Genomic DNA, 16377 nt, shown 5'->3' with positions numbered 1-16377 from the left:
CTCTCACCGACAAAGGTTGCTAGGAACCTGGTTGTTCTGGTTGATGACCAGCTCTCCTTCACGCACCATGTGGCCTCGGTTGCTCGGTCCTGCCGCTTCGCGCTTTATAACATCAGGAAAATTAGACAGTTTCTGACGCAACAGGCCACCCAACTCCTGGTATAAGCAGTCGTCATCTCACGCCTCGACTACTGCAATGCCCTGCTAACTGGCCTCCCGGCCTGTGTAGTAAAACCACTCCAGATGATCCAGAATGCAGCAGCACGTCTGGTCTTCAACCAGCCAAAACGGGCACATGTCACCCCGCTGCTCATTGAGCTCCACTGGCTACCAGTTGATGCTCGCATCAAATTCAAAGCTCTTACAATCGCCTACAAGGTGATGACAGAACAGCTCCTTCCTACCTGCACTCGCTCCTGAAGGCTTACGCTACCTCCCGGCCGCTGCGCTCCTCCAATGAACGTCGCCTCGCTTTACCAAACAAACATTCACACAAAGCAATCCAGACTGTTCTCATACAGAGTTCCCCAATGGTGGAACAAACTACCTTCTACTACCAGATCAGGAGAATCTCTCACTATCTTTAAGAAACTCCTGAAGACTGAGCTCTTCAAAGAGCACTTACTCTCCTAACACCTCTAACTAACTACCTTCTACTACCAGATCAGGAGAATCTCTCGCTATCTTTAATAAACTCCTGAAGACAGAGCTCTTCAAAGAGCACTTACTCTCCTAACACCTCTAACTAACTACCTTCTACTACCAGATCAGGAGAATCTCTCACTATCTTTAATAAACTCCTGAAGACAGAGCTCTTCAAAGAGCACTTACTCTCCTAACACCTCTAACTAACTACCTTCTACTACCAGATCAGGAGAATCTCTCACTATCTTTAATAAACTCCTGAAGACAGAGCTCTTCAAAAAGCACTTACTCTCCTAACACCTCTAACACACTAACTACTTCTAACCCCATTTCCTTCTTCCCCTCCTTCACTTCTCTATCCCTTTATTTCCCTTTGACCTCCTTTAAGCCCTATCTAAAAATGGGTTATCTTAATTCCTATTACTTTTGTACTTCATTATTGTAAGTCGCTTTGGACAAAAGCATCTGCCAAATGAAATGTAATGTAATGTAATGTAACAGCTGTGCTGAACTCATCAAGAGTTAATTACTTGAATTTCTTGCTCAAATTCAGCAACACCCTTTATTCTCTGGGTCAGGAATAATTCCAGCAATTTAAACCTCTAGAAAATGAATATAATTCAAGATAAATAAACATGTTAGCAAAGTTCACTTGCTTATTTTTTTATGTTTATTTGATAAATGATCAATCAGTGATTCTGGCATTATTATAATAATGTTATATTAGTATTATATAAGCTTTATAGTATTGTGTTGTTAAGTCAGGGTCTAAAGTAAAGGGGCATTTTAAAGAAAGATTATAACCATACAAATATCTGTACAAATATTGAGATTTTTTTATGTTTTGTGCCAATAGAACATCCTTAATAAAACAAACACTTAAGTTGAAACATTTATTTATGTATTTTTTACCAATTTTTTTCATGCAATTAGCAAAAAAGGCAAAGAATATTAATTGCAAATATATTTTCAACCATTTTTTTTTTAGATTTAAACACTGAATGAGGTCAAATTGACTCCAAAGATAACAGGAGGGTTTATGTCAGTTTGAGAGCATCAGTTGTAAAGTAGTGAAGTGAAGTGTGTCTTTGCTATCGTAACGACAGGAAAAGTACAACTGGCACGACTCGAAACGAAATGCAAAAGTAACGTGAAATAGACCAATCAGAGCGGCTCTTGCTCATCATTCCCTTTAAGAGTCAGATGAGCTCTGTCTTTGGTGGATTGCTATTGTAACGGTGCAGCTACCTGGACGTGTTCAACAAACTCTTCTCAGCAGAGGAAACTGAGCTGCTGGTTGACGCTGTGAAGGAGCTCCAGCAGCTCATTTACGGGAACAGCAATGTTATTTTATTTACTATTCTGTTCTACTACTATTTTAATAGTGCAGGAGCAAGGCGTGAAAATAAGGCATTATTGAGACACGGCTTGCGCAGGGCGTACTTTAGGACCCAGAAACATTATAATGATAAAACTGGCACTCATCAGGACCGCCCCTGGCCAGGAAAGAAAGGAAGAGCGAGAGTTTCCTCTGTTGTACAGGATAAGTTCATCAGAGTAATGCTTCACAGAGTATTTTGGTTTGTTAAACACTTTTAAAAATTAGAAACACTGAATGAGAAGGTGTGTCCACACAAAAGATAAAATAGTATACAGCAGTATCTTGTGCGCACCTCTTCGTCTGACCACTCTGATAAGTTGACTGAATGTGAGGGCAGGCAGAACTGCTGGCAGACACCCCTCTTAAAGTGCACCGTCTCAGACTGCAGAGAGCCGTCCTGTGGCAGATATCTGTAAATAAACACCAAAAAAAACACCAAAAAACACCCGACTATTAATCAGCAGCCTGTAACACTGAATTAATTATCACAAAAACAACGTTCTGGGGGACAGCATGTACAGACTGCTCTTTCTGAGGCCGGTACACACTGTTAAATATACGATATGCAGATGTATATAGTGTAAGCAGCAGTTTATAAAAGAGATATATTAGCTAATAAAACTACATTAGTATGGCTTAAAATCCATTTAAAACGTTTATTTCTAGAAAGTCACACTATATATTGTCGCTGTCCAATGAAAAACAAGTATGTCCAAAACATCAACTTTACAGGAGAGAGATAAAATCTTCTTAACTTTCAATGAAAGTCAATAGGGGTGGGAGATATGGCCCTAAAATAAAATAACGATTTTTCATGGTATTTTCATGATAACGATACTCTTGGCGATATAACAAAACAATGAATTGAAAAAAATATATCAAGAATACACTGCTGCAACAAAAACTATACTGAAAATAAAATGTTATTATTGCATATGATATGATAAGGCACACCCCTAACTGAGATATTATGATGTGATTTTTTTATTTTTGCAAAAAACAGCAAAAAAAGTAGTACCCTGATGTGATAATTAGGCTATTTAGGATATTTCAGGGTATAATTTTGTTCACCATATTAAAAAATATCTAGAAGTCAATGTAAAAAGAGTTTCTTTCAGGTAATTTTTGAGAATTTCTATTGGTCCATTCATCAAGAAATTTTATCCACAAAAATGTAGATACTTCTTTTTCATTGGACAGAAGCGATATGGATCTTACATACTGAGTGAACGGTGAATTGAGCTGAAAAACAAGCCAATTCAAAAACCTAACCCCTTATAAACAGTAGGGGTGAGACAATATATCAATGTTTTGCAATATATTGTTGTGGTTTGATCGCATTGTATCGATACATGCCATCAAATATTAATATTTTCATTGTTTTACAGAGAATTGTCTGGCAATATACTGAGAATCACAGAATTAGAGTATTATAAAATTATCGTCATTGTTATTGTGGCAACATATCGTGATAATATCATATTGTGAGATACCCTGAGACAAAATGTACAGGCTGCTCTTTCTGAGGCCGGTACACACTGTTAAATATAAAAAAGGACATACACAGTGTTAGCAGCGGTTTATAAAAGAGATATATTAGGTAATAAAAGTAAAATAGAATGGCAAAGTGTCTTGAAATCAGCTTAAAAAAGTTTATTTTTTAAATTTGCCCTACAATGTAAAACTGTATATTATCTTGTCATGGTTAAATAATGAGTTTTGAGCTGAAAAACGAGCCAGTTCAAAAACCCACAAAACTAATCCTCTATAAACAGTAGAGGTGGGACAATATATCTATATTGCAATATATCATAGTGGTTGGATTAAGGGTGTGCCGTATCGCATCGTTGAATATGGTGAACAATATTAAACCCTGAAATATGGTACCATATCACCCACCCCTACATAAAAAAAAAAAACTGAGAAAAATTCACACTGTTCTCATTTCCCATTATATATCTACTAGAAACTATATCTGTCCAGTAACATTTATTTTACTTTAATCCTGGATATATGGAGATACTTGGAGTGTATTATTATTATTATTATTATTATTAGTAGTAGTAGTAGTATTTTGATATTCTGGATCATTCTGGACTTCTGTTACAAATCTGATAAAATTCTTATTATTTTAGGGCCATATCGCCCAGCGTTACCATGCAGTTTAAGCCGCAAAGGCGGGTCTAATAAGGTCTTATTACAACATATTTTATATCAATCAATCAATTAATCAATCAACCTTTATTTTTTACTCAGGACGAAATGAATAAAATAAATTAAATAAATTAAATGTAAAAAAAAGCCCAACTGGTTAGAAACTAAAAAAAATGATTTAGTGTTTCTGTAGTGCATTTCAGCTCAATCTAATACAAACCTAATGGACAGTTTAAAACCTTTCTGCTTAAAAGTATGTACAAAATAACGCATTTATTTGGTTTGCTATTTCTACTGCGCCTGCGCAGATCTCCATATCGAGGGGAAGCTTCCCCACCAGCACTCTGACTCTCCTTCACTCTCTAAACAAGCAGCGAGCTGATTGGCTCTTTTTGTAAAAGGGCAGGACTTTATCACCATGATTAGCATTATGAGAAATAATACTAAATAATAAGATCTCTGCTAATAATTAGCTTTTTTTTAAACAATGTTAAAACTAAGCTATAAATGCAGGTTATTTGAGCCGTAAACCTGCAATCATTCTGTAAACCAGCCAATCAGAGCAGAGCTTATTGTATTTTTCTTCCCACAATCCCTCTAAAAAAAACAAGAAAACCAGCATCTTTCATTCTGAGAAAAAATAAATAGGATGTAAATAAAATATATCCTTTTAAAGACAGATATGAGCAGTTTTTATGAGATATATGCAGTTTTTTTCCAAAGCTAAAGCAAACACTTATGATTTATACATCAAAGAACAGCTTTAAACAATCAATAATCCCATATTTTGGCACTTTTACATATAAAGAAATCTCAATTCTCTCCACATCATAGGAAGATCTGAATCCTCAGATGCTTTAGGGAAACTGAGCCCGTATTATTTTTCATCCTGAATCTGTTTGATTTAATTCTCTCTGCTGGAAACAGAGTGTTCTTTAATATCACATTAAAAGGTTTTTTTTAATGAATATTAGTGTTATTTTGGCAGCAGCAGCATTAGATTAGTGTTATATAACGCTGTGACTCACATGGGAACACCGTTGTGGAACTCCTCCACAGCCTGGTAGTAAATGGTGATGGCCACTTGTGTGTCTGCATCGAACGTAAACTCAATATTATAACAACTCCGACCTTTATCTGCCTCCTGACCGGGTAACTTCATATCCTCACTACACCTGTAAACATAAAACCAGAGATTACAAACCATAAAACACAGTTATACCACAATATATACTATATACAACTCTGGGAAAATAATCAGTTTCTCTGATTTTGCTATTTATAGGTTTATGTTTGAGTAAAATGAACATTGTTGTTTTATTCTATAAACTACAGACAACATTTCTCCCAAATTACAAATAAAAATATTCTCATTTAGAGCATTTATTTACAGAAAATGAGAAATGGATGCAGAGCTGCTTTCAGACCTCAAATAATGCAAAGAAATATAAAACAAGTTCATATTTATAAAGTTTTAAGAGATCAGAAATCAATATTTGGTGGAATAATCCTGGTTGGTTTTTAATCACAGTTTTTTTTTTCATGCATCTTGGCATCATGTTCTCCTCCACCAGTCTTACACACTGCTTTTGGATAACTTTATGCTGCTTTACTCCTGGTGCAAAAATTCAAGCAGTTCAGTTTGGTGGTTTGATGGCTTGTGATCATCCATCTTCCTTTTGATTATATTATATTATATTCCATTTACATGTATAAGTCAATTAACATGAATGAAAACACACATTTTTCATATATGTTTTATTTAATAAAAAACATTTAAGCAATAATACACTCTAGGTTAGTGCTATAACGTGTAATATTAGCACTGCTGTGTTGCAGTCGTAGATCAGATGTATTATTGTGATTATGCCACAGTTCCATTATCTCTGTTTATTTAAATATTTTTTTAAAAGTTAAAAAGAGGATAAAATAGGATCTGTTTGGTTATAATTATTATTACAGTGAAAATAGACTGTATAATAATTATTGTGACAGGTTTAACTTGGATAAATATGAAGTTTGTAGGTGTAGTTCTCACCTGACCAGGCGGAGGGTATCTTTTCGGATGTTGATTAGACTGCGGAGGGTCTTCACCGGCTCATGAGGGGGTGGAGCATTATACGGAAACTATAAAAAACAAACAAACAGCAGAATAAAACAAGTTAATCTACATTTATAGTAATAATAGTACCTAAAATTACAGCACAAATTGTTTCTTAAACTCAGATTTACAGATTTGCATATTGTGATGATGTGTCTGTGTACCAAAGTACACTATAACATCATCATCGCCTTTAGCACAGTTGAACCTGTGGGGGCGCTGTAGGTGCAAAAATGACCACAGTAAAAGTGTCTTTTAAAAGTTAAAAAGCTCTGTTTTGTGTTTGGTCTTGTCTCCGCCTTAGCCCCGCCCTGTCATCTGTAACCCCTTCTGTCTCATTTGTAACCCCGCCCCCTTGTTACTTACACAGGTGTCCCTTGTCTGTGCCTGTTCATAAATACCCCATGTGCTCCTTTGTTCTCTGCTGTGCTTTTTGTTTGTGTTAGATTCTCTGTCTGTATGTGATCTCTAGCCTCTGTAGACCCAGTCTTTTGTTTAATTTCTGTTTGTTTGATCCTCGATTCTGCATTTTTTGGTAAGTTTAGTTTCTGGTTTGTTTTCTTTAGTTCGTTTCTTTGTTTTTTTTATTTATTTTACTTATTTTGCTTGTTTGTTTTAGTCTTATGGTTAATCCTTTGTTTTATAGTGTTTGTTTCAGTAGCCTAAGTGTTTTTGTTACTTCCTATGGGTTTGTTCTTTGTTTTTTTATTTAAAATATGGGAAATAAAAGAGACCTGCATTCGCATCCTACCTCCACTGTGTTACAGTATGTTTAATTAGGACTGCTTTTAATAAAAAAATAAGTTTTAGGGTTTAGTGTGTTTTTAACATCTTTCCACATGGTTGTTTAACTACCGAGAAGCTACTCCCTGCATCAGCTAGGGTTAAATATAGTAACTTGTTCTCAACTGAAACATATTAATATTAATTAAACCAATAATTATATGCAATAATTATCCAATGCGCCAAAGGGAGGCTCTTACCTACCTAGTCAGGTATTAATTGTTCCCTTTTTATTTTATTCTCAATAGAAATCTAGGCGCCAGTAGAGTAGAGTTATTGATTAATCGCTTGATCAACATCTCTGCATATCAGATTCTCCAGATCAGGCCCAATCTGGCCTATAAAATCTCACAGAAAAGAGAAGTGTACTAAATATATCTGAAATATATCTGATTAAAAGATCATGAAGCGCTGTGTGTGTGTGGGTGTATCGTTAAAACGCTGGTGTCTGGCACAGCTCGCCTCGTCCTCTGGAAAGCCGCGCTCGCCAGGCGTGCCCACGTGCCAGCCCCCCCACCTGCCACTGTACCCGCCACCGAACCTGCCAGTCCTGCCGGCCCTCCCCCTCCCCCCCGTACAGAGCACAGCCTGAATGTGACTGTGTGTATTACCCACAGTAATCTGCTGCTGCTTAAATCCACAACATCACCAGCCGGCCCGCTTACAGACAGACAAGCTGTTAACCCACAAAAACCAGACATACACTAACGCATCTCACAAAATTACATTATCACTGAAAAATTACTTTATTTCAGTATTTCAGTTCAAAATGTGAAACTCATATATAATATATAGATGTATCAAACACGGAGTGATCTATTTTAAGCCTTTATTACTTTAAATGTTGATGATTATAAAGCTTACAACCAATGAAAAACTCTAAAAAAATCAGTGTATCAAAAAATTAGAATATTATATTACAAGACCAATTGGTACTTTTGGTACGCATTGTGGGCAGTGTGCCAAATCCTGCTGGAAAATGAAATCTCAGCATCTCCATAAAAGTTTTTCTAAGCAGAGGGAAGCATGAAGTGCTAACGTCTTACTTAAAGTCTATATTAGATTACACAGTATAAAGGGACCACTTCCAGATTCACATTATGTCAAAATGTGAGAAATGGCAATTTCTATTTAAAAATCAGTGTATTAGAAAATTAGATTATTATATAAGACCAATTTGTACTTTTGGTACGCATTGTGGGCAGTGTGACAAGTCCTGCTGGAAAATGAAATCCGCATCTCCATAAATGTTGTTCTCAGCAGAGGGAAGCATTAAGTGCTGTACATGTGTCTCTCCACTCGTCCTCCAGACTCTGCTCCCTTGATTTACTTTAAATGAAATGTAAAATGTACTGATGATCAGTGATGGTTTGGAGAGTCATGTCTGTCATCTGCTGCTGTTGATCCACTGTGTTTTATTATCAAGTCTAAAGTCAGTGCAGTTTTATTTTCCCACTAAAATCTTACAGCACTTCATATCTTACAGCTTCCCTCTGCTGATAACAACTTTTATAGGGATGAGGATTTCATTTTCCAGCAGGATTTGGCACACTGCCCATACTGTGTACCAAAAGTACAAATTGGTGATTGTTGGGATTTTATTGGCTGTAAGCCATAATAATCAACAATAAAAGAAATAAACTCTTAAAATAGATCACTCTGTGTTTAATACATGTATGTAATATATAAGCTTCACATTTTCAACTGAATTACTGAAATAAAGTCACGTTTGATTGATATTCTAATTTTTAGCTGCACCTGTAAATATAAATACCACACAAGCAACACAGTATGTATACATTTCTAATGTCTCCAGTATACGGGCCTATTTGTCCTAAAAGTAAATCACCAATGCCCTAATTTGGTATTTATGAACACTGTGTGTCATGCAAAAACATTATAACTTTATAAATGTCAACTATATAAACTAATAAAAACAGGATTTTATTCCATATTTATTCCATTTTGGAGCATTTCTTTTGGTCCAATCCACCAGGAAGTTTTGTTACAGTGTAAAAACAGTAAATCTGGAGAGCCGGTGGAAGCTCAGTGTGTGTAGCTTTACTATAATACAGTACTGAGACACTCTAATCTATTCAGATTGAGATTAACTCCAGCATTAGCAACTGATGCTCACTGATCACCCCAGCCAGTCATACTCAACATCTACACACTCTACACACTTCCTCTCCTGTGTGATGTTCAGATGTGGGTTAAACTGAGGCCTGTCTGTCCCTCACAGTAATAATACTCTACCTTCTGTGGAGCCTTCACTCCAGACACCAATACTGGGTAGGGTAGATAAATGGATGGAAGGATTCTATTGATTTATAGAATTTGGTCCTTAATTGGTCTTTAAACAACATATGAATGGATTGATGGATAGATGTATAATTGAATGGATAGATGGATGAGTGGATAGATGGATTTTTGGATGGATAGATGGATTGTAATTGGTCTTCCCACAACATACAGCTAGATAGATGGATGGATGGATTCTACTTATTTAGGATATTTGCCCACTAATTGGTCTTTCCACAACATATAGATGGAGTGGTGAATAGATGGATGGATGGATGGATGGATGAGTGAATGAATGAATGAATGTATTCTACTGATTCTTAGAATTTGGTCCTTAATTGGTTATCCTCCAACATATGTTGGATGGATGGATGGGTGGATGGATGGATTTCACTGATTCATAGAATTTGGCCTGTAATTGGTCTTCCCACATTATACAGATGGATGGATGGATAGACTGCACAGATTCATAGAAATTGGCCACAAATTGGTCTTCAATCAACATATAGATGAATGGATAGATGGATAGATGAATGAATGAATTAATTAATTAATTAATTAATTAATTAATTCTACTGATTCTTAGAATTTGGTCCTTAACTGCTTTTACTCCAACATACGTTGGCTGGATGGATGGATGGATGGATGGATGGATTGATGGATGGATTCCACTGATTTATAGGAATCGTCCTGTAATTGGTCTTCCCACAATATACAGAGGGGTGGATAGATAGATTGCACAGATTCATATATATTGGCCACAAATTGGTCTTCAAACAACATATGGATGGATGAATGTATGGGTGGATAGATGGATGAATGGATGGCAGGATTCTACTGATTTACAGAATTTGACCACTAATTAGTCTTCCCACAACATAAAGATGAATGGATGGTTAAATAGATTGATGGATGGATTCCACTGATTCATGGAATTGGATAGATTCTACTTATTAAGGGAATTTTGCCACTAAATGATGTTATGTAATAACAAAAGTTTGGGAGAAGGACCACGCCCGAACTCTACGTTCTAACTCCACCCCGTATCAATCAACCGTCCTATAAATACCTTCCCTAACTAACTATCTCTCGTGACGAAAGTTCGCAACCCACCTCCTCCCCAACAACCCCCTTTTTCTACTCTTCCACTTCTCATTAAATAAAAAGGGGGGGATATAACTGCACGCTTCTTCAAGCACGCAGTTCAGAACTCCAGCCCAAATTTCCCCGAGTTCCCTCCCCTTTTTCCTTCTTCTTTCTCTACTTCTTTAGGCGTGGTCCGCACTTAGCAAATTGGTCTTTTTACAACAAATATATGGATTGGCGGATAGATGGTTGGATGGATGGATGGATGGATGGATGGATGCATTGGTTAAAAGATGGATGGACAGATGGATGGACAGATGGATGGATGGATTCTACTGATTTATACAATTTGGTCCTTAATTGGTCTTCCCACAACATACGGTGGATAGATGGATAGCTGGATGAGTGGAAAGATGAATGGATGGGTGGATGGATTAATAAGTGGATAGATGGAAGGATGAAAGGATGGGTGGATAGATTAATGGATGGATAAATATATAGATGTATGGATGAATGGATGGGTGGATAGATGGATGGAAGGTAGGATTATACTGATTTATAGAAATCAGCCACTAATTGGTCTCTCCACAATGTATGGATGGATGGATGGATGGATGGATGTATCAATAGAAGGATGCTTGAATGGATTGATAGATTCTACCTATTCAGAGAATTTGGCCACTAATTGGTCTTCAAACTACATATGAATGGATGGATGGATGGATGGATGGATGGATGGATTCTACTGATTCATAGAATATAGTCCTTACTTGGTCTTCCCATAACATGCGGTGGATGAATGGATGGATGGTTGGATAGATGGATGGATGGATTCTACTTATTTCGAGAATTTGGCCACTAAATGGTCTTCCCACAACATATATATGGATGGATGGATGGATGAATGAATGGATGGATAGATTAGATTGATTCATTGAATTTGGTCACTAATTTGTCTTCAAACAATATATGGATGGATGGGTGAATGAATGAATGGATGGGTGGATTCTACTGATTTATAGATTTTGTCACTTATTGGTCTTCCCACGACATATGCATGGATGAATGGAGAGAGAGAGATAAATAGATGTTTGTGTAAATGTAAGTGTGGTAGAGTAAATGTTCATGTAGCATTACTGGGTTGAACTCAGCCTGTAGCAGCATCCTGCTCCCGATGGGAGAAATTAAAAAGCCTGACGGCTCTAGGAACAAAAGATCTCCTCAGTCTGTGGTTGAGCAGCTCTGTGGGATCAGTCTGAACACACTCATCTGCTGTATGATGACTGTGTGCAGTGGGTGACTATCACTCTGCATCCTTCAAATGCAGGAATTTTCCGTTCCGCATTAGAAAGTGCAGAATTTACAGGATTTTACAGAACTGCAGCAGCAGCTTCAGCAGAGAAAACACAATCTGAGCAGATCATTACAGGCAGCCAGAGCTTTTCAATGACTGATGCAGTAAAATATAACAGACGAGTCTATATTCATCAACAAGATAAAAACAGATTTACTTTTAAGTTTCACAGCAGAAGCATAATAAATTATAATGATTTTCTCATTAAAGCTTCTTACCGTTACAGGTCTGTTTCCCAGGAAGTTTAGATCTGTGTTCTCTCCGAACAGGTAACCCTCTGGATGGGTTGAGTCAAACTTCTCTCCTCCCATAATAAAATGACTGGCAAAGTAACTCCCTATATAACAGAAACACACACACATATTAATTCACTATGACATTTCAAATGTATTATACACTGTAACAAATTCCTATATTTTTTACAGTAAAATCATACATAAATACAGCTCTGGAAAAAAATAAGAGAGGACTTAAAAATGATGAGTTTCTTTGATTTTACCAAATTGAAAACCTCTGGAATATAATCAAGAGGAAGATGGATGATCACAAACCATCAAACCACCAAACTGAACTGCTTGAATTTTTACACCAGGAGTAAAGCAGCATAAAGTTATCCAAAAGCAGTGTGTAAGACTGGTGGAGGAGAACATGATGCCAAGATGCATGAAATTAAAACTGTGATTAAAAACCACCAGGGTTATTCCACCAAATATTGATTATTTCTGAACTCTTAAAACTTTATAAATATGAACTTGTTTTCTTTGCATTATTTGAGATCTGAAAGCTCTGTATCTTTTTTCTTATTTCAGACATTTCTCATTTCCTGCAAATAAATGCTCTAAATGACAATAAAATGACAATATTGTTGTTTGTAGTTTATAGAATAAAACAACAATGTTCATTTTACTCAAACATAAACCTATAAATAGCAAAATCAGAGAAATTGATTCAGAAAATAAAGTGCTCTCTTCATTTTTTCCAGAGCTGAATATAAATATAAGTAACATTTGAGAAAAATGGTGGTTAAATTTCGGATGTCTTTTCTTATGAGACTAAACACCAGGCAAAAATGTACACAATTATAGACTTTAAAATATAAATGTTTATGCATTTTCAGTAAATGTTCAATATTCACAATATTATTTTTTTTCATTTTTATAGTATCTTACACAAAAGTTGCATCTTTCTTATTGACCCCTGACTTTATCCTTTATTTGCATAATGGTTCTTTGCATACACTCACCATCAGTGTGAACTTCTGCCTACATAGGTTACTTTAATTTAATGTGGAATAAGAGCCTAAATTTATGCTAGCTGATAACTGTTTATTTACAGTGTACTTAGTTATAATTTTACAATACTTTACTGGCAATTAATGACCCCAGACATTAAAATACATGTATTATTGTAAATAATAATTTTATTATGATAATGCATTTATTTATGCCACAGCTTACTTTTATAAAAGCTGTAATACTCCATATTTTTTTACAGTAAATGATTCTTCTTATTATACAGTGATATGCTATAATCTTTGTCCACAGTGAATTCTTTTTTTATATTGTCAATATGGTAAGAAGAATTATCACAATAAAATATCAATATATTGTTTAGCACTTTATGACAATAATACTTATTATTTTTTTTTTGTATTTGCTGATATACATATGGAATAAGATGATTTAATTAGATAGTATTACCTAGTATTGTTAATACTTTTGTACTTTTGTTGTTATAGGACAGAGAGGACTGGTGGTCTGGGTAAGTAATGGGCTCTTAGTTTAATAGGCCCAGGGGGAATATGTGATTCTGCTACAACTAGCACTACTACAATAATAATAATAATAATAATAATAATAATAATAATAATAATAATAATAATAATAATAATAATAATAATCATGTTTTTATTTTGATATCTTTATATTATCATTATCATTCTTACTATTGTTATTATAGGTCAGTGAGAATGAGGACAGTGAGATCATTTATTATTTTACCATCTTTACTATCACTGATCTACAGTAAAGTGGTGTTCTGTGTAAGTGATGCGATATGTGATTCTACTACTACTATATAATAATAATAATAATAATAATAATAATAGTCAGTGTTTTTTATATTTCTATATTATCATCATAGTTATTATTACTATTCTTATTGAAGGACAGTAAGAATGAGGACAGTGACATCATTTATCATCTTATTCTTTTGTTATTCTTATGTCATTTGTTTTTTTATACTTTTTTATATTAGCATCATCATTATTACTATTATTATTATAGGACAACATTTATAATTGTATCACCTGTAAAGTAGTGGTCTGTGGTAGGCCCAAAGGTAATATATGATTCTTCTACATAATAATAATAATAATAATAATAATAATAATAATAATAGTCACATTTTTATGTTTATATTATCATCAACATTACTATTCTTATTATAGGACAGTACAAATATGATTGTTATTACTATATTATAATACTACTACAACTACTACTACTACTACTACTAATAATAATAATAATAATAATGAAGAAGAAGAAGAATTATTACTATTATTATTATTATTATTATTATTACTATTGTTAGTATTATTATTATTATTATTATTACTATTGTTAGTATTATTATTATTATTATTATTACTATTGTTAGTATTATTATTATTATTATTATTACTATTGTTAGTATTATTATTATTATTATTATTGTTATTATTGTTGTTATTATTATTACTATTGTTATTATAGGACAGTGACATCATTTATTATCATTGTATCATCTTTACCATCACTAATCTACAGTAAACTGGTGGCACTCAGTTTAATAGGCCCAGAGGGGATATGTGATTCTACTACTACTATAAACACTATATAACCCTATATAACAGTATAATAATAACGTAATAATAACAGTAACGTTATTTAAAGGGCTTTTCTCACCGGTTTTCGGAGGGTATCTGTAAACAGAGTTGGACGGTATATCGACCTCCTCCACTCCGGCATTCTGTCTGCTTGTGAGAGCTCCCATTTCCAGCTGGATTATAAATCAGATTCATTCAAATCCTGCGGTGAATAAATAAACAGCGCTGAACCGCGGCCGCTCAACCCGCTGCTGAGCGCTGCTCCCCCGGCTGCGGGTCCTGACTCTCCCCGCTGCTGCGCGCTGCTCTCCCGGCTGCGGCTCCCCGCTCTCCCCACTGTGTTCCGGTGGGGCTGTTTTTGTGTTTATATCGCAGGGCACGGGATTAGCGGTCGGTTATTCCGCCTGGTTTTGTCCCGGGTTCTCCGTTAGCCCGCGCTAGGCCATTGCTTTAGTCGACCCGCGGCGTGTGGGAGCCGCTCCGGCGGTCACGACCAGGCGCTAGATCCGGGCAGGGCGGGGGTTCAGCCCGGGCGTCCCCCGGCTCCGCGCTCGCCGGTCGGTGGCTGGTGGAGGTGCGGGTGAGGGTGAGGGTGGCGGCGGGGGGATGCTGGTGCTGCTGAGCGCTGCTGAGCGCTGATGCTGCCGGAGGAGAGCACTAATGGCCACGGTCTGACGTCAGGCATAAATCCCGGAGCCGGGCTTTGGCGCAGTAGATCCACAATCCAGCAGATCCGAACCTGACCTTCCCAAAACTAGAGCTACATCACCGCACTGCAGCACCAACACCACCTCAGCACTGAGCTGTAGAGGTGGGCGATACTGGGGAATTCTGGTATCGATCCGATACCAAGTAAATGCAGGGACAGTATTGCCGATACTGATACTGATACTTTTTAAGATTTAAGCTTTATAGATCCAAAGGATCCAAAAGACCTAGGATAGAATTTCGCCAAACATTGTACATGATAACAAAATACTTTATTCACAATCACAATCAACATTTTTGTTTAGAAACAATGGAACAGTAACAAAACACAAAGTTTGCCTTAACATTAGGAAAAATAATTTTTCACATAGGTAAGGAGAAACCACAATACAAAAATAAAATACAAATTCTCCCCTCACTAGACTTTTTTCATCTTTTTTAAAGTTCTTTCTTTCTTTTTTTTTCAAATAGAATTGTACTTAGGAAAATAAATAAAACAGAAAAAATAAGGAATTTTCTACTGTTCCGTGCAATTCTGTTTAATTCTTTATGTAAAAAAAAATCTACTCTTATGAACAGAGAGTGGATCTTGAACAAAAAAAACGTAAGTATTTTTTTTTTTTACACACGAGTATTGTTCAATATCAATACCAGCATTGGTATCGATAGTATCGATATTTGGATCGATCTGCCCACCTCTACAGCACAGTACTGCACAGCATAGCACAAAGCTGCAGGACTTTTTACTCACTTACACTTTTTATTTTTCATATTTGAGTTCAATTCAATTCAGCAACTTGTTAAAATTGCATTTCCGTCTACAGAAAAATTTAAATATCCATTATGTCCAGTAGGGTTATTGTATTTTTTATTAGCCTACTAATTCCAGCCCACTGGTAGAGACCCTTATTCACCTCCCACACTAACACCACCAGCAGCAGCAGGAGCGTGAATAATGCTCTTATAACGCCCTTATAGTAAAGTATTATGGTCTG

The 16377-nt window shown here is 35.8% G+C and overlaps 1 protein-coding gene across 3 annotated transcripts in view; it reads right to left on the bottom strand.

Annotated features, from left to right (window-relative positions):
• The window catches only part of rnf157 (ring finger protein 157), a 42809-nt gene extending 27358 nt beyond the window's left edge, over positions 1–15451 (bottom strand). Inside the window, exons 1-5 of one of the 3 annotated variants that reach the window (XM_022686568.2) lie at positions 14754–15451; positions 12024–12142; positions 6219–6307; positions 5209–5355; positions 2319–2436 (exon numbers count right to left, since the gene is read on the bottom strand). In XM_022686568.2, the coding sequence (XP_022542289.1) occupies positions 2319–2436; positions 5209–5355; positions 6219–6307; positions 12024–12142; positions 14754–14841 (561 nt within the window). In that variant the 5' untranslated portion in view covers positions 14842–15451. The remainder of the gene's footprint in view (positions 1–2318; positions 2437–5208; positions 5356–6218; positions 6308–12023; positions 12143–14753) is intronic. The other 2 variants (XM_022686567.2, XM_022686566.2) reach the window with 2 other exon arrangements.
• Positions 15452–16377: the final 926 nt, after the last annotated feature.

The sequence above is a fragment of the Astyanax mexicanus genome, chromosome 15 (assembly GCF_023375975.1).
Source record: "Astyanax mexicanus isolate ESR-SI-001 chromosome 15, AstMex3_surface, whole genome shotgun sequence".
Taxonomy (NCBI): domain Eukaryota; kingdom Metazoa; phylum Chordata; class Actinopteri; order Characiformes; family Acestrorhamphidae; genus Astyanax; species Astyanax mexicanus.
This window is presented reverse-complemented; position numbering and strand designations above follow the sequence as displayed.